Here is a 27,956-nt window from a genome sequence, read left to right as displayed (position 1 = left end):
TCTTCTTATTACAGGCGATGACACAAATGATCTCGTTGTTAGCGCACCATCGTCCGACAGCGTACGCTTAAGCACATTGAAAAAACTTGATTACGAAAGAAAATCAACCTACAACCTTTTGCTGCGCGCTACTAATTTAGAAGAACCTTTAGTCACAGGAAAACCTGGACCTTACATAAATGACATCAACTTCAGAATTAATGTACTTGATGTAAACGACAATGCACCAAAATTTGGCCAGTCATTATACTCCGTCGACGTGCCCGAAGACTATCCGTTAGGAGGATTTATCGTTGAAACGTTAGCTACAGACCGAGATGCAGGAGCGAAGATAACGTACAGTTTGGTTGGTCAGGTGTCAGGGAATTTGTTTCAGGTCGATAATTCCACAGGAAGAGTAACGCTCAAGCAATCTTTGGACAGAGAGACAAGAGACGTTCATACTATTTTTGTTAAAGCAAGTGATGGTCAGTTCTCAACCGTAGCGGAAGTTGTTGTGAATGTTAGAGATGTCAACGACAACCCACCAACGTTCGCCGACACAGGCTTCGAGATAACTGTATCGGAAGCTTCGGTTGTCAACAGTGTAATTGTCAAAATCATCGCCACTGATCCTGATTTAGGCAACAATTCTACCTTAAGATATTCTATTCTGTCTGGTAATGCAGAGAATCGATTCGCTCTTGATTCTGTAACAGGAAATCTCAGTCTTATACAGTCACTTGATTATGAAGGAACAAAAAGTTACGATTTGTTGGTACAGGTAACTGATATGGGAAATCCAACTCCGAAAACATCCATCCGTAATTTACCTGTACGTATAAATGTGGGAGAGGTTAATGATAACAACCCCATATTCACTCAAAGTTTATATCAAAACACTTTCCCTGAAACGACAGCTCTAAACGACGTTTTATTTACCTTTAACGCCGCCGACGGTGATGCGTCCATTCTCAATAACCAAGTTACCTACACTATGACAGATACGCTGGCTCAAGAGTATTTTACGTTAACGCCAAATGGTCAACTTTTATTACGAAAAGCATTCGACTACAACATATATAAGGAATACAGGTTTGCTATAGAAGCATCTGATGGAAGCCTTCCCACATCTCGACACAAAAAAGCAGATGTTGTTGTCAGGGTAACTGACGTCAACAATCAAAGGCCTGTATTCCAACCAACGTCGTACAACATCGCAATTTCTGAAGGCACCACCGTGGGTACATCAATAACACGAGTTTTTGCGAACGATGGTGACAGCAGTGGAACTATGACGTATTCAATCTTGTCTGGAAACGACGCTGGCAAATTCCGAATAAACCCAAGCACGGGAGAGATTTTCACAGTGGAAACCTTGGACAGAGAAGTACAGCCAACAACTTACGTCCTGTCTATTAACGTGAATGACGGTGTTGGAAATGCTGCTCAGCCAGCGCCAGTCGTTATAACTCTCCAAGATATCAACGACAATCAACCTGTATTTTCGCAGAATTACTACACTGCTGTTGTTCAGGAGAATATTCCATCCAATACACGTGTCACGACTGTTACGGCAACAGATCTTGACATAACAACAAACGGACAAATTGATTACTCTATTTTACAGGATCCACTCAATCCCTCTTCCACCAAATTCCGTATCAATCCGAACGGCGATATTTTTAGTGATGGCGCACTTGATTTTGAAACCCAAAATAAACACACTTTTACGGTCGTGGCTACAGATCGTGGCAATGGATCACTAAAAGGATATGCATCTGTTGAAGTGACGCTAACTGATATCAACGACAATAATCCCGTGTTCACACAAACTAGTTATAACATATCGTTGAAGGAAAGTGCTTCTGTTAATCGACCAGTGGTTTATTTAAAAGCCACTGATCCAGACACCAACAAAGCCTTGGTATTCAACATCATCAGCGGCAACGCCGAAGGAAAATTCACAATTGTCAACAATGAAGTTTATCTATCTAACAGCCTAGACTACGAGACAACACAGAAGTATGTTTTGGGTGTACAAGCACGTGATCTAGGTGGTAGAACGACTCAGACAAACGCAGAAATCACAGTCAACGTGATTGAAGTCAACGACAACATTCCAAAATTCACGACTGATTATTATCGCGTGGAAGTAAGGGAAAATATACCATTAAACTCCTTAATAGTTCAGCTGAACGCCACAGATGGTGACAGAGGGCCGTTAACAGATATATATCGGTTCGTCAGTTTGGACAATACAACTGATTTTGCAATTGATGCGCAGACTGGTGTTGTGAGAAATACGGCATCCCTTGATTACGAGCAGAAAAGAGAGTACGCTTTGGTTGCGAAAGTTAGAAACACCGCTTCACCACAACTTGAGTCTACTATGCTTTTGGACATCATAGTTTTAAATGCTAACGATGAACGACCAGTTTTTACTCCAAACTTCTACAACATCGTCGTATCAGAAAAAGCTCCAGTAGGAACCCTCATTGCAGACCTTGTTGCGACAGACGCTGATACACCAACCAATGCACTAAGGTTTAGCAGTTCTACCCTCGACAACCATTTCACATTAGATTCGACCACTGGCAGAATAACCTTGGCACGTTCATTTGACAGTGAAGCTACTGTTCCTGACCGAAGTTATGTTTTAACTTTGACTGTTAATGACGGAGTACAGAACAGCGCTCAAGCTGCAACAGTATCAGTCACAATACAAGATGTAAACGATAATGAGCCTGTTTTTGACAAGAATGAATATCATGTGTCAGTGTTTGAAAATCAAAACGTGGGAACTGCCCTGGTTACAGTGACGGCTAGAGACAGAGATGATACAAACCAACACAATTCGATGAGATATTCGATTGTACCGGGTCAAGATTCCGGAAATTTCTCCATCAGTGGTCAGCAAATACAAACAAATGCAGTCTTCGACTACGAAACCAAGAAGACTTATTCATTCGAAGTTCAAGCTATAAACACCAACTCGCCAGATCAGTTATCTGGCAAAGCTTTAATTGTCGTAACCATAAAGGACAGAAATGACAATAACCCGATCATAACTCCAAATGTTGTCAATCTTAATATATCTGAAGGTACACTTACAGGATCGACAATTTTTAATATCAACGGGACTGACGCAGATAGTTCCACTAATGGAGATATAACATACACGATCAGTGGATCGGGATTTATCATTGACAACAATGGAAATATCAAGTTAGCAACTCAACTGGACCAAGCCGTTCAGGACACATATACTCTTACTGTGACGGCTACAGACAAAGGTTCCCCATCACGATCTTCCACTGGTACCGTAAATATAAAGGTGCTGCCAGTCACATTGCCAGGACTTGTTTTTAATAACTGTCCACTGAATTTTGCGATTGATGAAAATAGCAATCCAACCAGCGCTCAATTCAGCAGAACACTGACTGCTGTCAGTACAGGATCAGGGACCAGTACTGCTGTAACATACACAGTAGAAGCAGGACAAAATGACATTGCCAATCGCTTCAGTGTGAGTTCAACTGGAGTTATCACTGTATCCGGGCCATCAAATTTTGAAGAAAGAAATCGATACGACTTTTTAGTTAAGGCAACAAACGTCCGAGGAGCAACTGCTTACTGCTATGTAACTGCCAATATTAATGACGTCAACGAGCAACCGTCATTTTCATCTTCTGGGTATTCCTTCAACGTGTATGAGAATGTACATCCCGACGCTGTGGTCTATTCTGTAACGGCAACAGACCCAGACTTTGATCTTAGTTCAAGAGGACGTCTTTCATATTCCATTGCAGCAAGTGGAAGTAACAATGGAGTATTTAGAATCGATCAAATGGGAAGAATCATTTTGGAAAGAAATTTAGACTTTGAACAAATCCAGGCCTATACTTTTAACGTAGTGGCTACAGATGGAGGAACGCCACCAATGCAAGCGTTCGCAACTGTGAACGTCGCTGTGCTTGATTCAAACGACAACCATCCAGTCATACAAAATCAAAACCTTGTTATTTCTCAACCTGAAAATAGAAAGGATACAAACATTGCCACCATTACGGCAACAGACCGGGATTCAACAACTAATGCACAGGTTGAATATATAGGAATCTTTCCCGAAGGTATTCTTTCAATCGACAAAAATACCGGAAGCGTCAGTGTAGTGGGTGACTTGGACTATGAAGCGAGACAACAATATCAGTTCGTGGTAGTTGCTAGAGACAAGGGAACACCTTATTTGACCTCGATTCCACAAAACATAACACTAAATGTCGAAAATGTAAATGACAACTCTCCAACTTTCGCAAACACAGCGTATGTGATAACAATTTCAGAGAAAACTAGCCTTGCTACTACTGTGTTATCGGTGGTTGCCACAGATGCCGACCTAGGAACACCTGGAAATATTAATTCGTATCAAATAATAAGTGGCAATGTTGGAAACAGATTCAGAATAGACAGCAATGGAAATATCGTTGTACAAAGCTCATTAGACCTTGCAACTACAAATACACCACAATATGTACTTCAAGTGCGAGCAACAGACGCTGGGATTCCTTCGAGAACTAGTGATAACACAGCAACAGTGACAATAAACGTTCAGGATTATAGCGAAGGGCAACCTTTCTTCTCTCTTAGCTCCTATCTAGTTACTATTGATGAAAATACTCCACTCTCGACCAGTATCTTAACTTTGAATGCCACGAGCAACGAGCCAACGTACAGCTTAACGTTTAGAAAAGTACAAGGTGTAAACCACCTTGATCATCAAGCCTTTACATTAAGACAAACCGGTGACAAGGTTGAGGTCTTAACAGCAACATCAAACCTTGACTACGAAAGTAAACGTTTTTACTCTTTCGAAGTTGAGGTGACAGATACAAACAATGGAAAAACAGGAACAGCGCTAGTGGTTGTTAGAATAAGAGATGTTAACGACAATACTCCAATAATCACAACAACCGATAGAATATATAACATTACCGAAAACACGTTGCTTGGCTCAACTGTTGCTGCTCTACGGGCAACAGACGCAGATGATGGAGTTAACAGATTGGTGGATTTTACAGCTACAGGTGGTAATGGTATGAATGTATTTACTGTTGCATCTGATGGTACAATCTTATTAAAAAACAACTTAAATGCTGACACTGATAGTGTTTATCAACTTACCGTGAGAGCTACAGACAGAGGTACGCCAACTCTCTCAAGTCAAGCCACACTTACGTTCTACATTCACGAAGCTACCGCAGTGATAACGGCTCAAGATGTAGCCGTACCTGAAAATACTCCTACTGGAAATACCATAACAACAGTTCGAGCGGTTGATCCAAATACTGGAAATAGCAATGGTTTTACATACTCCCTCGTAGGGCCTATTTCAAACAACCGATTCCAAATCGATGCTACAACTGGAGTAATAACACTGCGCAACGGACTAGACTACGAATCGTCGAAACAGCATACCATAGTTGTGAAAGCCAAAGGTCCAACGTCATCTGCGGTCGACGAGGTCATTGTCACAGTCACTGACGTTAATGATAATGCACCTGTGTTTGACAGATCGGCTTATTTCCTCCGAATGAACGAAAATATGCTGCCAGGTCAACGTCTTCTTCAAGTGAGAGCCGCGGACATGGATTCCAGCGCAAATGGCAACAATAGAATAACATACTCCATTGAATCTCAGCCTACGCCAAATCTATTTACTATTGACCCTAACACAGGTGTACTTTCTATCCTGAACAGCATTAACAGAGAAATGCCAGGAAGTAATGTGTATACCGTCACTGTTTCGGCCAGAGACAATGGTAACCCACAATTACAAAGCTCTCAAAATGCTCTAATCCAATTGACCGTGGAGGATGTGAACGACAATTTCCCAGTTTTCAATCAGGCTCTTTACCAAGCCAGTGTCAATGAAACAGCACCTGTTAACACATTCATAATGACAGTAACGGCAACAGACAACGACGCGACTGCCCCGAACAGAGATATACGTTACAGCATTAATCAGCCATTTGCAAGCGAGTTCTTTGCAATTAACCCTACTTCTGGTCAAATCACGTTAAAAAAACAAGTAGATTTTGAACAAACAACACGCTACGACTTTCCAGTTATAGCCACAGATCAGGGAGATGTCAAGTATACCAGAACTGCAAATGTGGAGATCACAGTTCTTAACTTCCCCGATTTGAAGCCACGATTTAATCCACTGGAGTACAACATCACTGTTCCCGAGAGTACATTGGTTGGTACTTCATTGTTGCAATTGGTCGTCGTTGACAGTACTCAAAATCTTGTTTTCCAACTTAAATCAGGCAACGAAGACGACAAATTTCTTCTTTCTTCTCAACAAGGTACAGGAATGCTTGTCCTGAAGAATAAAGTAGACCGAGAAATCAAAGATTTTTACAGGTTGTCAGCCTCCGTAACGGATGGTTTTAATTCGGCACCAATTGATGCCATTATCCGAGTTACTGTGTTAGACGTCAATGATAATGTACCGACTTTCCCGAATGGCAACACATGCGTTCAAAGCACTTTGAATGAGGGGCTAGGCAGCTTAATTGTGACTAGTATACAAGCCAATGATTTGGATAATGGGGAGAACGCTAATCTATCCTATTCATTTTCACCTCCTTGTCCGTTATTCCAGATTGATTCCAGAACTGCTGTAATAACTACAACAGGTCCTCTGGACTACGAAACTCAACGTAATCATGTATGTATTGTAAAAGCTACTGACAATGGAAACCCTCAATTAAGTGGATTTACATGCATTTCTGTAACAGTTGGGGACGCAAATGACAACTCACCCGTGTTTTCCCCTCTAAACTACACCGTAACAGTTAAAGAATCCGCTGGAGTTGGAAGGTTGATCGCTACTGTTTTTGCAACAGACAGAGATAGCGATTTGAATGGAGCCATAACGTATAACATCCGTAATAACCCAGGAAACTTTTTAATTGATAGCTTGGGAAGAATAACTTTGATTGGCCCACTTGATTACGAATTAACACAAAGATATCTACTAGAAGTTACTGCTACTGACAGAGGCACTCCTACTCAGAGAACATCTAACCCTTCAGCTTACGTTGAAGTTATCGTTGAGGAAGTAAATGATAACAGACCAACCCTACAAACGTATTTCTATTCTTTAACAGTACCAGAGAACACAGCAGTAAATTCAGTGGTCATGAAGCTTACTGCAAGTGACAACGACAGAGGCCCTAACACCAACATCTTCAGTTTTGTAGCTCTAGAGAACACAACTGATTTTTCAATTGATCCAGATGGAACTATAAAGGTAGCGAAAGCTTTAGATTTTGAAACGAAATCTATGTATTCACTGGTTGCTGTAGTCAGGGATCAAGGCGTACCTTACCTAGAAAATAGAGCGCTTGTTGATATTATGATCAGCAATATTAATGACGAAGCACCTGCTTTCAAAAAAAATAATTATAACGTAAGGGTTTCTGAAAAAGCTCCTGTTGGAATGACGTTAGTGAAACTGGAAGCAGCCGACAAAGATACACCTGTTTTAACCTACTCCTCCGTTGGTACAATAGACTCTCATTTCAGAATGGACGGAGAGTACCTAATTTTGGACCAAACCCTGGAAAGAGAACCCGGAGCAAGTCAATATGTATTGACTTTTAGAGTGAATGATGGAAATCGTGACGGAACCAACAATGCTGTAGTAATCGTTGATGTTGTAGACGTTAATGACAATCAGCCGATATTTGACTTAAATATTTACGAAGTATCAATAAGGGAAAATGAAAGAATAGGAGCCCAGTTTCTTGCTGTAACTGCAAGAGACAGTGACGCTACGAACAGCAATAATATTCTCACATATTCCATTGTTCCAAGTGCAGATTCTTCATATTTTCTAATGAATCGGAACAGATTATTTGTCAATACTGCGCTTGACTACGAAAATAGAACGTCATACTCATTTCATGTACAAGCCATCGACAACTCGATTACAGATAAATTAATTGGCAAAGCATTAGTCAAGGTACAAATATTAGATGAAAACGATAACACACCAATACCTATAACGTCCGTCACAAATCTAAACATCACTGAAGCAACGCTTATTGGCACGCCTATTGTAACTATTTTCGCAACTGACAAGGACAGCACCACAAACGGGCAACTAACATATACCTTAAACCATCCCACATTTTCTATTGATGACACAGGCACAATAAGACTAAAGCAAAAACTTGATGCTTTTGCACAGCCTTCTTACACATTGAATGTGCAGATCTCTGATAAAGGAGCTCCGCCGAAAACAAGTTCGGCAACCGTCAACCTTCGCGTGCTCGGAGTTACCGTGCCAGGAATATCGTTTAATGGCTGTCCTTTACAATTCTCCATACCAGAAAATACAGCTCCTGCAAACTTTAGAAGAGAATTCTCAATCAGAGACAGTGGTGTTTACACCAGCCAAAATGTGCAATACACAGTACAGTCGGGAGATATCGGTATCTTCGCACTACAGCCAAATGGTGTAATTACGATAAGAGACCCTGCAAATTATGAGGTAAAAGACCAGTATAGCTTCTTGGTTAAAGCAACAAATGAAAGAAATGCGCAAGCTTATTGTTTTGTGACAGGAAATATAACAGATGTAAACGAAAGACCAGCTTTTGATCAAAGTATATATAATTTCAATGTAGCTGAGAATGTTTTGCCAAACTCTTTCGTATTCTCTGTTACAGCAACAGACCCAGACTTTGATCTTAGTCCAAGAGGACGTCTTTCATATTCCATTGCAGCAAGTGGAAGTAACAATGGAGTATTTAGAATCGATCAAATGGGAAGAATCATTTTGGAACGAAATTTAGACTTTGAACAAATCCAGGCCTATACTTTTAACGTAGTGGCTACAGATGGAGGAACGCCACCAATGCAAGCGTTCGCAACTGTGAACGTCGCTGTGCTTGATTCAAACGACAACCATCCAGTCATACAAAATCAAAACCTTGTTATTTCTCAACCTGAAAATAGAAAGAATACAAACATTGCCACCATTACGGCAACAGACCGCGATTCAACAACTAATGCACAGGTTGAATATATAGGAATCTTTCCCGAAGGTATTCTTTCAATCGACAAAAATACCGGAAGCGTCAGTGTAGTGGGTGACTTGGACTATGAAGCGAGACAACAATATCAGTTCGTGGTAGTTGCTAGAGACAAGGGAACACCTTATTTGACCTCGATTCCACAAAACATAACACTAAATGTCGAAAATGTAAATGACAACTCTCCAACTTTCGCAAACACAGCGTATGTGATAACAATTTCAGAGAAAACTAGCCTTGCTACTACTGTGTTATCGGTGGTTGCCACAGATGCCGACCTAGGAACACCTGGAAATATTAATTCGTATCAAATAATAAGTGGCAATGTTGGAAACAGATTCAGAATAGACAGCAATGGAAATATCGTTGTACAAAGCTCATTAGACCTTGCAACTACAAATACACCACAATATGTACTTCAAGTGCGAGCAACAGACGCTGGGATTCCTTCGAGAACTAGTGATAACACAGCAACAGTGACAATAAACGTTCAGGATTATAGCGAAGGGCAACCTTTCTTCTCTCTTAGCTCCTATCTAGTTACTATTGATGAAAATACTCCACTCTCGACCAGTATCTTAACTTTGAATGCCACGAGCAACGAGCCAACGTACAGCTTAACGTTTAGAAAAGTACAAGGTGTAAACCACCTTGATCATCAAGCCTTTACATTAAGACAAACCGGTGACAAGGTTGAGGTCTTAACAGCAACATCAAACCTTGACTACGAAAGTAAACGTTTTTACTCTTTCGAAGTTGAGGTGACAGATACAAACAATGGAAAAACAGGAACAGCGCTAGTGGTTGTTAGAATAAGAGATGTTAACGACAATACTCCAATAATCACAACAACCGATAGAATATATAACATTACCGAAAACACGTTGCTTGGCTCAACTGTTGCTGCTCTACGGGCAACAGACGCAGATGATGGAGTTAACAGATTGGTGGATTTTACAGCTACAGGTGGTAATGGTATGAATGTATTTACTGTTGCATCTGATGGTACAATCTTCTTAAAAAACAACTTAAATGCTGACACTGATAGTGTTTATCAACTTACCGTGAGAGCTACAGACAGAGGTACGCCAACTCTCTCAAGTCAAGCCACACTTACGTTCTACATTCACGAAGCTACCGCAGTGATAACGGCTCAAGATGTAGCCGTACCTGAAAATACTCCTACTGGAAATACCATAACAACAGTTCGAGCGGTTGATCCAAATACTGGAAATAGCAATGGTTTTACATACTCCCTCGTAGGGCCTATTTCAAACAACCGATTCCAAATCGATGCTACAACTGGGGTAATAACACTGCGCAACGGACTAGACTACGAATCGTCGAAACAGCATACCATAGTTGTGAAAGCCAAAGGTCCAACGTCATCTGCGGTCGACGAGGTCATTGTCACAGTCACTGACGTTAATGATAATGCACCTGTGTTTGACAGATCGGCTTATTTCCTCCGAATGAACGAAAATATGCTGCCAGGTCAACGTCTTCTTCAAGTGAGAGCCGCGGACATGGATTCCAGCGCAAATGGCAACAATAGAATAACATACTCCATTGAATCTCAGCCTACGCCAAATCTATTTACTATTGACCCTAACACAGGTGTACTTTCTATCCTGAACAGCATTAACAGAGAAATGCCAGGAAGTAATGTGTATACCGTCACTGTTTCGGCCAGAGACAATGGTAACCCACAATTACAAAGCTCTCAAAATGCTCTAATCCAATTGACCGTGGAGGATGTGAACGACAATTTCCCAGTTTTCAATCAGGCTCTTTACCAAGCCACTGTCAATGAAACAGCACCTGTTAACACATTCATAATGACAGTAACGGCAACAGACAACGACGCGACTGCTCCGAACAGAGATATACGTTACAGCATTAATCAGCCATTTGCAAGCGAGTTCTTTGCAATTAACCCTACTTCTGGTCAAATCACGTTAAAAAAACAAGTAGATTTTGAACAAACAACACGCTACGACTTTCCAGTTATAGCCACAGATCAGGGAGATGTCAAGTATATCAGAACTGCAAATGTGGAGATCACAGTTCTTAACTTCCCCGATTTGAAGCCACGATTTAATCCACTGGAGTACAACATCACTGTTCCCGAGAGTACATTGGTTGGTACTTCATTGTTGCAATTGGTCGTCGTTGACAGTACTCAAAATCTTGTTTTCCAACTAAAATCAGGCAACGAAGACGACAAATTTCTTCTTTCTTCTCAACAAGGTGCAGGAATGCTTGTCCTGAAGAATAAAGTAGACCGAGAAATCAAAGATTTTTACAGGTTGTCAGCCTCCGTAACGGATGGTTTTAATTCGGCACCAATTGATGCCATTATCCGAGTTACTGTGTTAGACGTCAATGATAATGTACCGACTTTCCCGAATGGCAACACATGCGTTCAAAGCACTTTGAATGAGGGGCTAGGCAGCTTAATTGTGACTAGTATACAAGCCAATGATTTGGATAGTGGGGAGAACGCTAATCTATCCTATTCATTTTCACCTCCTTGTCCGTTATTCCAGATTGATTCCAGAACTGCTGTAATAACTACAACAGGTCCTCTGGACTACGAAACTCAACGTAATCATGTATGTATTGTAAAAGCCACTGACAATGGAAATCCTTCCCTTTCAGCTTTTACCTGTTTAGTTGTAACAGTTAATGACGCAAACGATCTCTTACCTGTATTTGAGAAGTTTTTCTATGACGCTGCGATACAAGAATCTGTCCCAACAAACACAATAGCAACGCGGGTAATTGCAACAGACGGTGATACAAGTCGTAATGCTCAATTTAGATACGAGATTGTAAGTGGAAATACTGGAAATACATTTAACATAGATTCCAGTGGCTTTATCAAAGTCGTGCGTCCGGTTAATTACGAAGGCATTAAAAAGTATTCATTGGAAATACGTGCTATTGATATTACAGATTCTTCAAAATTTTCTCAGCGTAATGCCATTGTTAATATAACGGTAACTGAAGTCAATGATAACAGACTAACATTCAGTAAATCGTACTACTCTGTAACAATAGACGAAAATACAACTCCTGGATCACCTGTTCTAACAATTGATGCAACTGACGCTGACCACGGTATATTAACTAGCACTGTGAGGTATATTGCACTGGACAATACGACAATGTTTACTCTTGATGAAACAAGTGGAATTATTCGTGTAGAAAAACCTCTAGATTACGAAACGAAAAAAAGTTATCATCTTGTAGCTACTGCAGCTGACCTAGGAAACAAGGATCTGAGGAGCAGAACACTAGTTGACATTTTCTTAACAGACACAAACGATAACGCTCCACAGTTTTCTCCAGATAGATATACAATTAGAATATCAGAAGAAATACCAATTAACCAAATAATAACAAGAGTCACTGCTACGGACAAAGATTCTGGTACAAATGGACAAGTTAAATACCGAATCTCGAATGGAAACACCCAAAGATTTTCGATAGATGAAAATACAGGAGAGGTATCCGTAATTCAGAGCTTGGACTTAGAAACTACCAGGACTAACTCCTACGTGCTTACAATCACCGCCACGGATAGTGCAAGTACACCAATTAACAGTGTCAATACTGGAACTGTCATCATCAGTGTAGTCGATGTAAACGATAGACAACCTGTGTTCACATTGAGTCAGTATGAGTTTACAATACTGGAGAATCTTCCAAGCGGAGGCATTGTTGGAAGTGGAGTTATTGCTACTGATTCAGACTTTACGAACTCTAACAACCAAAGAAGGTACGCAATCGTACCGAATAGTGATTCTGGAAACTTTACTATCTCTCAAAATGGTGTGATTGTGGCTGCTGCTGGATCCAGTTTTGACTACGAAACCATCAGATCTTACAACTTTGAAGTTGAAGCAACTGATAATGGCAATGAAGAACTTAAAGGACGTGCCTTAGTCAAGGTTTACGTTGCCGATATAAATGATAATTCGCCAATACCCTCTAATTTAAAGATAGTTTTGAACATTTCTGAAGCTACTTTTGTTGGACAGGTGCTAACCGTTGTCCCTGCTACAGACAAAGATTCTGGATCAAACGGAAAATTGTCATACGTGATAAATGGGGATACCACAGATCATTTTGCTATTGACGAAAATGGAAACCTGCGCCTCAAAAGACAACTAAACTCATTCTCCCAAAATAGATATGACTTAAATGTTGTTATTGTAGATGGTGGTAGCCCTCCAAGATCAGGTACAACTGACGTAACTGTGTTCGTGCATCCAATTGATCTGACTTTACTTGCATTTAATCCATCATGTCCTATTGAGTACCAAATAGATGAAGACAAGGTAAACGGGGTGATTGGTGTGATAAAGGCCACTGACACTGGAAATTACACCAGCCAAAACCTTGTCTATGAAATCAAATCTAATATACAGGACCTACAAGGTGTTTTTAGACTTAATCAGACAACAGGTGAAGTAATACAAAATATCGCAGCTAATTATGAATCGCGCAATAGATACGCATTTATGGTTTGTGCACGCAATGAGAGGGGTTCCACAGCTTGCTGTCACGTCTCCATCAAAATCTTAGATGTAAATGAGAGACCAAGATTTGTGCAGACTGTAGGAAATGTGTATCAGGTTACCATTCCTGAATCGATTCCCGTTGGCAGTGTGTTCTTTTCAGTGGTTAGTGAGGACAATGACTTAGATACCTCTTTAAATGGACAGTCAACGTATTCGATCGAACCAACAACACCAGGTCAGGAAATGTACTTCGCCATCGACCAATTTGGACGGATTAGAACTAATGTTACGTTGGACAGAGAACAAACCAATTCTTATAACTTCCGAGTCAGAGTGAGTGATAAAGGAACGCCTTCATTATCAAGTACTGCAACTGTTATTGTACGTGTAGTAGACCGAAACGATAACAGACCTATTATTAATCCAATAAATAACTATAATATCAGAGAAAATAATGACGGCCAGGTATTAGGCACAGTTACAGTCACCGATCGGGATGTTGATCCATTAAACAGGGAAATTGAATTCTCTATTCACCCAGAAGGAATTGTCGATATAAACCCTACAACAGGCCAATTAACTGTAGCAAGGAACGTAGATTACGAAAGGATACAGAATTACCAACTTTTCGTTGTAGCTAAAGACAAGGGATCTCCCTATCTCAGTAGTATAAGAAGTTTTAATGTCACAATAAATAATGTGAATGACAACATACCCTATTTCCCTGTGACACTATACAACTTAACCATCTCAGAGAAGACAGAAGTCAACACACTTGTATTAACTTTATTCGCAAGAGACAACGATCTTGGAGTATTTGGTGAAGTAACAGGCTACACAATAACTTCTGGAAACGCAGGCAACTACTTCAGTATTGATAACACGGGACGCCTTACCCTTAACAGACCATTGGACTGGAATATCAACAAGCAATTTACACTTCAAATATCTGCCACAGATGGAGGTTCTCAAGTCACCACAAACCCTGCTACGGTTACTATTAACGTTGCTGACTACAGCGAGCTTCAACCGTTTTTCTTGCAAAACTTGTATGTGGCCAGAATACCCGAATCAACTGGTCTAAGCACTCTAGTGCTTACTGTGACCGGAAATAGCAACGAACCAGTCAAAGGTCCATTCACGTATAGTATTGTATCTAATCTCCCAGATACGTCGAAGTTCACGATCAATCCAACGACTGGGGAAATTCGCACAACTCAATTTTTCAATTATGAACAGCAAAATAATTTCACGTTTGATGTTGAAATTAGGGATGGTAACAACGGCAAAACGAACAGAGCATCAGTTTTTATTCACATCGACGACGTTAACGATAATGCACCTGTGTTTACTCTTCCTAACAGAATATACAACATCACTGAATTCACCTTACCTGGCTCAACGGTAGCTTGTTTATCTGCGACTGACAGAGACAGTTATCAGAACGGCCTTGTACAGTTCAGAATAATTGGTGGAGATGGTACATTTGTAGTTAATCCAGATGGAAAAATTACCCTAGCCAAACATATCTTCTACTATCGAAAAAACAATTATTCGTTAAATGTGCAAGCATATGACTCCGGTAATCCATCTTTAACAGATGATGCGACCCTTACGTTTTACATACACAAGTCCTACACTGGCGTAACCACCTCAGACGTCAATGTCCCGGAAAATAGTCAAATAGGGACTTTTGTTACTCGAGTCTCATCGGTTGATCCATTTACTGGAAATAGCAGCAACATTCGTTACTTTTTGGTTGGGAAGTCAAACGACTTTTTCTCCATCAACGATACAACGGGTGTCATTTCAGTACGACAGACATTAGATCGTGAAACCAGAGAACGGCATGTCCTCACTGTACAATCCCGTGGTCCTACAGCAAATGGAGTTGGAGAATTGGTTGTTACAGTAACCGATATAAACGATAATGCACCCATATTTTTGTTACCCAGCTACCAGGTAACCGTATCGGAGACAACATCAATTAATCAAAACATAGTAACGGTAACTGCCACAGATCGGGATGATGGAATTAACGGAAATGTGAGGTACTCTATTGTTGCAGGTGACACCAACTTATTTGCTGTTAATCCTGCGACAGGTGTCGTTAGTTTAATAGGTCAATTGGATTATGAAACCAACCAGGTGCATACGATAAGAATTTCTGCTCAAGACACCGGGGCGGGACAATTAAGTTCTACCAACACAGCACAAGTGACTGTCATTGTACAAGACTACAACGACAACTGTCCTCAATTTCAGCAGAATACTTATGTTGCTAATGTTTCGGAATCAGAGACTCCTGGGTTCAGCGTTCTAAGGGTTCGACCAACCGACAGAGATGGAACAATTGCAAATAACCAAATTACCTGTAGCATCGATGAACCTTTAGCTGTACAATTTTTCAACGTTAGAAAGGATGGTCAAGATTGCCTGCTGTCTCTAAGGAATTCTGTAGATTATGAAACACAAAAAGAGTATCGCTTTGTTGTCAAGGCTACAGATAATGGTGTTGTAAGTTGCCAAAAAACTGCAAATATTATCGTTTACGTAATTAATGCACCTGACATGATTCCAGTCTTCTCGCCAGAAAACTATACCGTGAACATTCCAGAAAGTACTTTGGTTGGAACATCAGTATTAGAACTAAAGGTGCAATCTACTGCTATCTCACTGAATTACACGCTATTTGCTGCAAACAATCCGAATGATTTAAAGAAGTTCCGTCTTAACAGACAGACTGGAGAATTAATTTTGCAAGAAGCAGTTGATCGTGAACTGCAAGACCAGTATCATTTCACAGCAAATGTATTCGACGGAAGTAACTCAGCCGCACGCGTGGCAAATATAATCGTTAACATCCTTGATGTAAACGATAATCCACCAACATTTACCCAAGCAACGTGTTATCAAAGTGGTTTGTCTGAATTAAGCCTGCCTGGAAGTTTAGTATCTCAAGTTTCCGCATTTGATAGGGACAGAGGCAATAATGGTATTTTCACGTACAGTATTTTGAAAGATAGTAGTTGCAGTAGTTTTGACGTGAATAATGTTACAGGGCAAGTTACACTCTCAGCGGCACTGGATTATGAAGCAAGAAAAGAACACCAGTGTATAATTACTGTCACAGACAAAGGAGTACCACCTCTCAGTTCAAAAACATGCTTAAAGATAACAGTTCAAGATGCTAACGACAATCCACCTGTATTTAATCCTGCGATATACAACGTAAGCGTGTTGGAAAATAAACCAAGGCGATCTTTTATTATTCAAGTTTTAGCATCTGATAAAGATTCTAACAACGTTTTGTCTTATCAAATTGTTAATGGAAACACTGGAAACGCATTTTCCATTGATAATAACGGTAGAATAATTTTGGAAAATCCATTAGATTACGAATCAGTGAGAGGATATCAGTTGGAAATAAGAGCAACTGATAATACTCAGCTGTCCAATCCAAACGCGATTGTTTATGTGAAAGTTTTGGAGGTAAACGATAACAACCCAACCTTCAGCAGACTGTCTTACAACGTAACAATTCCAGAGGACGAGGCTATCGGGCAGATTGTTCTCACGCTTACTGCATCGGATAATGATTTAGGTGGTAATACAGGCTCCACGTTTTTCCTTGCATTAGAAAACACGAATGACTTTATTCTTGATCAGACGTCTGGACAGATACGAGTAGCGACAAAATTGGATTACGAGAAGAAAAAGGTTTACAATCTTGTCGCAATTGTCTCAGATAGAGGTTCTCCTGCAAGACTTGGAAAAGCGTTAGTGGACATATTTATCACTGATGTTAATGATAATTCGCCAATATTTAACCCAACAATTTACAATGTCCGTGTCTCTGAAAAAGCACCACTTTTGACTTCTTTAACTAGGGTGTTTGCTTCTGATATGGATAAAGGAACAAACGGTCAAATTGTTTACAATATTACAGCCGGAAACACTAACAACAGATTTATAATTGATAGATCAACTGGTATCATAACACTTGCTGCAACCTTAGATCGTGAAACACAGACGGGAAGTTACAACCTAACAGTTACTGCGCATGACCAGGGAGCACCTCAAGCTGGCTCTCTTAACAATGCTGTTGTTCTTGTGTCCGTCGTAGATGTCAACGATAATCAACCTGTTTTTGTCAACGGCGAGTATCACTTTTACATACGTGAAGATACGTTAAGAGGGTCATTCGTTGGAAACACGGTTGCCGCCAACGACCGTGATATATCTGGGCCTAACAATGAAATTGTGTATCGATTACGAGCAAGTCAAGATTCCGGAAATTTTACAATTACTCAAACGGGACTTATATTTACAAATGCTGCATTTGACTATGAGAAAACAAAATTCTTCAGTTTTGAGGTTGAAGCAGAAGACCAGAGTACAACAGGAGATCGTCTAATTGGAACTACCTTAGTTAAGGTATTCATTACGGACTTCAATGACAACACCCCGACGCCATTGCAATCCTTAATTACTTTAAATGTATCAGAAACTGTTAGAACTGGATCGTTATTGACAGTAGTATCAGTAAGAGATGCAGACTCTGGAAGCAATAGCGAACTAACATACTTTATTACTGGGGATCCTTCCAATCGTTTTACTATAGATAATGCAGGAAGACTCACTCTTAAAAATCCGTTAGACTCGTACGTACAAAATCGTTATGACCTCACAGTAACTATAGCGGATAAAGGTACCCCTTCTCTAGTAGGAACTTCCAGAGTGCTTATCTATGTACATCCAGTCAACTTCACCTTACTAAACTTTGTGCAATCATGCCCAATTACTTTCACTATACCTGAGTTACAAAACAATACGGTTGGTTCTGTTCGAGCGATCGACGTAGGTAACTACACCAGCAGAAACATCCAATATACAATTGAATCAAATTATGCAGACATATCAAACACTTTCCAAATCAACAAAAACACCGGTGAAATAATACAGATGCAGCCAGCTAATTATGAATCGAGATCTCGTTACGATTTTATGGTATGCGCCAGCAACGAACGAGGTTCCAAGGTGTGCTGTTTCGTCACAATCTTTATCATAGATGTAAATGAAAGCCCCTTTTTTGTCAACTTACCGTATACTGTCAGTGTGTCTGAAAGCACACCTGTTGGAACGTACATATACTCTGTTGTAACAGATGAAAATGATTACAAATTATTACCAAATGGTCAAAAATCATTTTCAATCCAAAGTAATTCAGGGCAAGAGAAATTCTTCACCATCGATGAATATGGACGGATCAGGACAAACGTTACGCTAGATAGAGAGCAAACTAACTTCTACAGCTTCCAAGTTATAGTGACAGATAAAGGAACCCCAAAACTTTCAAATACTGCCAATGTATTTGTAACTGTAATAGACAGCAACGACAACAGACCTATCATAAATCCAATAAACAACTTGCAAATCACAGAAAATGAGAACGGTCGACTATTAGGAAGAGTCACAGCCACCGACGGTGATATTGATGCATTGAACAGAAATATTGAATTCTCTATTCACCCAGAGGGAATTGTCGATATAAACCCTACAACAGGCCAATTAACTGTTGCAAGGAACGTAGATTACGAGAGAATACAAAGTTACCAACTTTTCGTTGTGGCTAAGGACAAGGGATCTCCTTATCTTAGTAGTATGAGAAGTTTTAATGTTACAATTATTAATGTGAATGACAACATACCCTACTTCCCTGTTACACTATACAACTTAACCATATCGGAGAAGACAGAAGTCAACACACTTGTATTAACTTTATTCGCAAGAGACAATGATCTTGGAGTATTTGGTGAAGTAACAGGCTACACAATAACTTCTGGAAACGCAGGCAACTACTTCCGTATTGATAACACGGGACGCCTAACCCTTAACAGACCATTAGACTGGAACATCAACAAGCAATTCACACTTCAAATATCTGCCACAGATGGAGGTTCTCAAGTCACCACAAACCCTGCTATAGTAACTATTAACGTCGCTGACTACAGCGAGCTTCAACCGTTTTTCTTGCAAAACTTGTATGTGGCCAGAATACCCGAATCAACTGGTCTAAGCACTCTAGTGCTTACTGTGACCGGAAATAGCAACGAACCAGTCAAAGGTCCATTCACGTATAGTATTGTATCTAATCTTCCAGATACGTCGAAGTTCACGATCAATCCAACGACTGGGGAAATTCGCACAACTCAATTTTTCAATTATGAACAGCAAAATAATTTCACGTTTGATGTTGAAATAAGGGATGGTAACAACGGCAAAACGAACAGAGCATCAGTTTTTATTCACATCGACGACGTTAACGATAATGCACCTGTGTTTACTCTTCCTAACAGAATATACAACATCACTGAATTCACCTTACCTGGCTCAACGGTAGCTTGTTTATCTGCGACTGACAGAGACAGTTATCAGAACGGCCTTGTACAGTTCAGAATAATTGGTGGAGATGGTACATTTGTAGTTAATCCAGATGGAAAAATTACCCTAGCCAAACATATCTTCTACTATCGAAAAAACAATTATTCGTTAAATGTGCAAGCATATGACTCCGGTAATCCATCTTTAACAGATGATGCGACCCTTACGTTTTACATACACAAGTCCTACACTGGCGTAACCACCTCAGACGTCAATGTCCCGGAAAATAGTCAAATAGGGACTTTTGTTACTCGAGTCTCATCGGTTGATCCATTTACTGGAAATAGCAGCAACATTCGTTACTTTTTGGTTGGGAAGTCAAACGACTTTTTCTCCATCAACGATACAACGGGTGTCATTTCAGTACGACAAGCATTAGATCGTGAAACCAGAGAACGGCATGTCCTCACTGTACAATCCCGTGGTCCTACAGCAAATGGAGTTGGAGAATTGGTTGTTACAGTAACCGATATAAACGATAATGCACCCATATTTTTGTTACCCAGCTACCAGGTAACCGTATCGGAGACAACATCAATTAATCAAAACATAGTAACGGTAACTGCCACAGATCGGGATGATGGAATTAACGGAAATGTGAGGTACTCTATTGTTGCAGGTGACACCAACTTATTTGCTGTTAATCCTTCGACAGGTGTCGTTAGTTTAATAGGTCAATTGGATTATGAAACCAACCAGGTGCATACGATAAGAATTTCTGCTCAAGACACCGGGGCGGGACAATTAAGTTCTACCAACACAGCACAAGTAACTGTCATTGTACAAGACTACAACGACAACTGTCCTCAATTTCAGCAGAATACTTATGTTGCTAATGTTTCGGAATCAGAGACTCCTGGGTTCAGCGTTCTAAGGGTTCGACCAACCGATAGAGATGGAACAATTGCAAATAACCAAATTACCTGTAGCATCGATGAACCTTTAGCTGTACAATTTTTCAACGTTAGAAAGGATGGTCAAGATTGCCTGCTGTCTCTAAGGAATTCTGTAGATTATGAAACACAAAAGGAATATCGTTTTGTTATTAAAGCTACAGATTCTGGATCCGTTCCCTGTCAACTCACAACAAACATTGTGGTGAATGTTTTAGATAGACCAGATATCAAACCTATCTTTAATCCAATAAGATATAACATCAGTATACCTGAGTCAACGTTAATCGGCACGTCCGTACTTGTACTGAAAGTTATTAGCCCTACCCCTAGATTATCCTACACAATGTTTCATGTAAACGATGTAGATGATTTAACTAAGTTCAGAATTAACAGCGATACAGGTGAGATTTTCCTTGCCAACACGGTAGATAGAGAACTGCAGGACAAATATGAATTCACTGCTATGGTTAACGATGGCTTAAATAATGCAGATATACCGGCATCAATCGAAATTCACATTCTTGATGTAAATGATAACGCCCCTTCGTTCAATCAACCTAATTGTTATACTCGATCACTACCAGAAACAGCTGCTAATGGAACTTTTGTGGTTGACGCATTTGCATTTGATAATGACAAAGGCAAAAATTCGGAAATTCGTTATTCTTTACTTTCTGGACCATCATGCAATGGCTTAAGCATCGATCCTGTCAGCGGTAGAGTAACAACATCATCACTTCTTGACTATGAATCACAAAGATTTCAGTATTGTCTAGTTAAGGCAATAGATCTAGGGGATAACCCACTTGCAGGGTACACTTGTTTGACCTTATCAATAACTGATGTCAATGACAATCGTCCTGTCTTCGCAATTAATCAATTTAATGTCACTTTGCTGGAATCAGTACCACAAGGAACGTTAGTGGCAACGTTGTATGCAACTGATATAGACAACTCCCAAGTTTTTTATAGAATCGCATCAGGTGACAGGTTGTCTCAGTTTGCCATTGACCAAAACGGAAAATTAACTGTCACTAGAAACTTAGATTATGAAAACATCAGGTCCTATGCCCTTGAAGTAGAAGCTTTAAATTCAGGAAGTTTGTCATCTAGTCCCAACGCAATGGTATACGTGACGGTACTTGAAGTCAACGATAACAGGCCAACATTTTCGCAGTCATACTATCAAATAACAATTTCCGAAAATACAGCTGTAGGCGAAACAATAACAGTCGTTTCCGCACAAGATAACGACCAAGGATCATTAACAAAATCACTTCTTTACTCGGCATTGGAAAACACAACAGATTTCGAGGTGGAGCCACTGACAGGTGCAATTAAAGTTTCCCGTTCTTTAGATTATGAAAGAATGAAGAAATATTCTCTAGTTGTGATTGTTCAAGACAGAGGAACACCTTTCCTGACGAATCGTGCTATGGTTGATATCATTATTACTGATGTAAACGATAACAAACCTATTTTCTCTCCGTCGCTCTACAGCATTACTGTATCTGAAAAGGCATTGGTTGGTTCGTCTATTATTACTATATCAGCCACAGATGCAGACAAAGACGATAATGGTAATCTTTTGTATCAAATACAATCAGTTAGCGAAGGAGCACGTGGATTTTTCCGTATCGAAAATAATGTTATAAAGTTAGACAAAGAACTTGATTATGAGCAGCTAGATCAAAGAAAATTCCAATTTGTGGTGAATGTTACAGATCCTCGCGGACAGAGTGGCGCAAACACAGCAGTTGTGATCGTGAATGTAGCTGATGTAAATGACAGAGAACCAGTGTTTGACCTCAACATCTATACCGTGGAGGTAAATGAGAACAGTGCAAATTCAGCAGCTATATTGAACGTACGAGCGGTAGACAGCGATGGCACACCTGTGAACAGCGATATAACATACTCATTACCAGATAACACAGAAGATGCTCTAAATTTCACAATATTTACAAGTAATGGTCGAGGTCTCATATTTGCAAGAAAGCCGTTTGACTACGAATCAAAGAAGAGTTACATATTCAGTATTAAAGCGTCAGATAAAGTGAGGGAAAACTTAACAGCAATTGCAACAGTTGTCGTGAAAGTGAACGACATGAACGATAATGCCCCTGTCCCTGAAAGTAACCTTATCACAGTTAATATCTCTGAAGCAACCAGAGTATTTAGTAACATCGCAGTGGTATTTGCAAAAGATGCTGACACGGGAAAGAACGCAGAATTAGAATACACCATACTTAATCCTACCAATCCATCCACTTTCTCCATCTCAAATACCGGGATTATTAGATTAGACAGGCAATTAGATTACTTCGCCCAACGCTTCTATTCAATGGTCGTGAAAGTATCAGATAAAGGGTCACCTTCACTGCATTCAAATGTAACTGTTCTTGTCTATGTTCATAGAGTTGTTCTAGCTGGTATTCAATTTGAAAGCAAACATTACAATTACTCAATTCCAGAAAAATCATTAAACGGTGTAATTGGAACAATTCTAGCAAGAGATACAGGTGTATATAACAGCCGCCAAATAACATATAACATCGCATCCGGTGCTGGTGATATTGCTAATGTATTTTCGCTCACACAAGCCGGACTATCTGCTATTATCAACCAACAAACTCGAGCTGATTTTAACAAGAAAAAAATATATAATTTCATGGTAAAGGCAGAAAATGAAAGAGGCGCATCAGACTTTGCTCAAGTTACAATAAACATAATTGATGTGAATGAAAAACCATATTTTGTTGGAACAACATCACCAGGAGTCTACGAATTCACCATGTCGGAAGTTGTCTCTGTTCCATCCTATATTTATGCTGTTATAGCAAAAGACGATGACAGCGGATTAAACGGTGAATTTGAGTATCAATTAATCAGTAATTTCCAATTTGGTAACTTCTCCATTGATCAATATGGGCGCATACAAGTGCTCCAAGACCCAGATAGGGAATTTACATCTAGTTATCAGTTCCAGGTAATAGCAATTGACAAAGGTAACCCACGACTACAATCTGATCGTGTATCAGTTTTGATAAGAGTTTTAGATTACAACGACAATCGTCCAATATTCTATCCTGACGGTCCTATTCAGAGAACAGTATTGGAAGGTCAAAACGGTACAGAAATTGGTGCAATATTTGCCAACGACACTGATTCTGGCATAAATCGCATTGTAAGATACACTGGAATATATCCTGAAGGCTATCTTGCAGTAAACAGAGTAAATGGAATCGTGTCCATTATTAAACCGTTCGATTACGAGCAAGGTAGCCACCACGAATTTGTGGCAATTGCTCAAGACTTGGGATCACCATACCTAAGTGCAAGAAAAATCATAAAAATTGATGTCACCAACCGCAACGACGAAAATCCGTTCTTTGAAATTCTTGACTACAATATTACTGTTTCTGAAAAAACCTTACCAGGCTCTACTGTTTTAGTTGTGGCTGCTCGCGATAAAGACCTAGGTCCCTCTGGAAAGATCATTACCTACAGTATAAGTCCAGTAGCTTTAGCTGGCAGTGGTGCAGGTGGGGCAGATGACACGTTCGTTATCGACAACAATGGATTATTGAAACTTAATAAGCCCCTGGATTTTAAAACAAAAAATTACTATGAATACACAATCAAAGCTGAAGATGGCGGTTCTCCATCATTATCAACGCTACAAAATGCCACAATCCGCATCTATATCAGTGATGTAAGCGAACTCCAACCAACATTTAACCAAAATCTTTACATTGCACAAGTTTATGAAAACATTTCACTGTTCACTAATGTAGTGAGAGTTACAGCAGACAGCTTAGAACCGAAAAAAGGACCATTTATTTATTCACTTGTACCCAGTAATGACTCTTTAACATTCACTGTTGATGCAACCACTGGTATGATCAGGAATACTAAACCTTTAGATTACGAAATGCAAAAACTGTACGTTTTTGAAGTTGAAGTAAAAGATAACTACAACAGTAAAACCGGAAGGGCGTTGGTTAAGGTTTATGTACTGGATGTTAATGACAACACGCCTTCTATTACATCTCTTAAATTTGTGTACAATATCTCAGAAGGAAGTTATCCAGGCTCCGTTGTAGCAAAACTTAGCGGGTCTGATAATGATTCTGGTGAAAATGGAAGAGTCACGTTCAGAGAAATCGGAGGAGACGGTGTTGGGACATTTGCGATAGACAGTAATGGAGTGATCACATTAGTTGGAAACCTAGATGCTCGTGTCAAAACACAATATACATATGTCATACGTGCAGAGGATCATGGCTCTCCAAAGCAAACACGAGATACAACTGTTGTATTTTACGTGCATAAGACAAACGTACCAGTTAATACCCCCGTATTTAGTACTCATTTTTATCGCACTTGTGTTGATGAAAATATAATTCGAACCAATCTGTTGCAAGTCAATGCTGCAAACTCTCATCCTATTGCAGGAAGTTCTATTGTTTATTCTTTAGCAGGAAATCAACAAGAACGGACACCCTTTACGATAAACGAGCAAACAGGTGTAATCGACTTAGTGCAACCATTGGATTATGAAAGTAAAGCAAGTTACAACTTCTTGGTAAATGCCATTAATAATGAAGGTCGGCGAGATATAGCTGTTGTAAGCATCTGTGTCAACGATCTCAATGACAACGTTCCAGTATTCCCAATATCTCCAATTAGTGTGAATGTGAGTGAAAGAGAACAAGTTGGTTTCCTAGTTTACCAACTGACTGTGAAAGATGACGATTTAACTGATTTCAACCAGACAAGAACTTTTAGTATAGTCAGTGGCAACTTCCCACGTAAATTTGCAATTGATAATACAGGCAAAATTACTCTGGCTGATACAATTGATTTTGAAACAATACGAACACCAGTGTTTAACTTACGCATACGTCTGCAGGAGGGAAATGACATTGTAGAGACAACAGTGACGGTTAGAATAACAGATTGGAACGACAACCATCCCAGATTTAACACAATTAACGGCATGTACGTTTTTAATATCAGCGAATCTAAACCAGTCGGAGAGATCATAGAAATATTGACAGCTTTGGACAACGATAAAACTTCACCAAATAGTGAAATTACGTACACCTTATTAACAACGGAAACAGATTTTGAAATGCGACCAAACGCACTTGGACATGGTGCTCTATTTGTTAAAAATCCACTAGACTATTCCCGGCAAAATAGATATGAAATGGTGGCCATTGCGACAGACAGAGGATATTTGGGTCTTATTGGAGCTGTTTTGGTAATCATTAACATAGAAGATACAAACAATAATGCTCCAGTTTTTGAACCAGCTATGTATACCAACAGGATATCTGAAGCTGCGCTAGTCGGTACAACAATATTTAGAGTTGCAGCAACAGACCGCGATACAGGGGTTGGTGGCCAGATTGTCTACAATTTAGCTGATCCAAGTGGAACATTTTCCATTGACAACAATGGCAATGTTGTTCTTCAGAGATCCTTGGATTATGAAGCAAGACAAAATTATAACATTACAGTAACAGCCAGAGATGGTGGAAATGTGGCATCGTCAAACAATGCTAATCTACGTATTGCTGTTACCGAAGTAAACGATAATGAACCAAAATTTGATGTTTTATATTACTACAGAACATACCCAGAAAACACAGCCATAAATACGGGGCTCTTTAGCGTTAGAGCAACAGATGGTGATAGGACTGGCAATGTAATTACATACTCGATAATTAACAATGCTGACTCAAATCGATTTTCAATAAATTCACAGAATGGCCTTATTACTTTGGTTGGTCAATTAGACTATGAATCACAAACTAGATATACATTTACTGTCAGAGCAACCGATTCTGGAAATCAACAATTAATTGGTACTGCACATGTTGTAATAGATGTATCTGATGTAAACGACAACGTACCTGAATTCGTATCAGGGCAAAATGACCACAGCATATCTGTACTGGAAACCACAAACATCGGCACTCTTTTGACGGTCGTGTCAGCAAGAGACCGCGACGCTAACTTAAATGGTCGTGTAACCTACAGCATTTCGAACGGAAATGAAACCGGAAAGTTTACCATTAATCAAAATGGTCAAATTCGTCTTATTGGAAAATTAAACGCAGCCACACAAAACAAATACACACTTACTGTAAATGCGAAAGACGCCGGTTCTCCGTCGCAATCAACGGATTCAACTGTTACAATCACTGTCATCCCATTTAATGAAAGTGTTCCACAGTTTGGCAAAAACATTTACGAAATATTTGTACCCGAAAACAGGCGTGTTGGCAGTATTCTGCTTCCATTAGATGTAACAAAAACAATACCTGGATCACCAGTCTCCGTCAGCTTTCATTCATCGACCGTTTTCCCTGAGTTTTCCTTAAACGGATTTAACTTGACTTTGGCACAATCTTTGGATTTTGAAAGACAAAACAAATATAGCTTGATAGTTGTAGCTACTGACGGCGAGAATGATAAAGCTTTGACACAAATCATTGTAAATGTACAAAACATAAATGAAGATCCTCCCGTGTTTGACAGAGCAATCTACACAAAAACCATATCTGAACTAGCATTTATCGGCCATTCTGTTTTGACACTAACAGCAACAGATAAAGATGGAGACAACATGTTCTATAATATCATAACTCCTGTTCCTGATAACGCCTTCAGGTTGCAAGGCAATGTTGTATTAGTTAACAAAAAACTCAACGTCGGAACGTATCAATTTAATGTATCTGTTGCTGATTCAACTTCAAGGGGAAGTCAGGCAACTGTGATTATCGAAGTGATACCAGAAAATGCAGCTAAATTTACGAATGCAACCTACGTGGTTACAGTTTATGAAGATCATCCAGTAAATCAAATCATCATCTCAACTTCTGCTGGACCAACAAATATTGGCTACGTCTACACAATTGAATCCTCGGACGCTAGAAGAAATTTTGTTATTAATAGCATAGGTACGTCATTTTAAGTAATTACAT

General features: G+C 39.7%; 1 protein-coding gene across 1 annotated transcript in view; it reads left to right on the top strand.

The window, feature by feature from the left end:
• Positions 1 to 27,956, top strand: part of LOC130613152 (uncharacterized) — a 46,137-nt gene that overhangs the window by 9,875 nt on the left and 8,306 nt on the right. Inside the window, exon 10 of the mRNA XM_057434478.1 lies at positions 15 to 27,932. Coding sequence (XP_057290461.1) covers positions 15 to 27,932 — 27,918 coding nt within the window. The remainder of the gene's footprint in view (positions 1 to 14; positions 27,933 to 27,956) is intronic.

This window comes from Hydractinia symbiolongicarpus, chromosome 10 (genome assembly GCF_029227915.1).
Source record: "Hydractinia symbiolongicarpus strain clone_291-10 chromosome 10, HSymV2.1, whole genome shotgun sequence".
In the NCBI taxonomy this organism is placed as follows: Eukaryota; Metazoa; Cnidaria; class Hydrozoa; order Anthoathecata; family Hydractiniidae; genus Hydractinia; species Hydractinia symbiolongicarpus.
The sequence above is the reverse complement of the archived record's forward strand: the minus strand, read 5'-3'. Positions and strand labels throughout refer to the sequence as shown.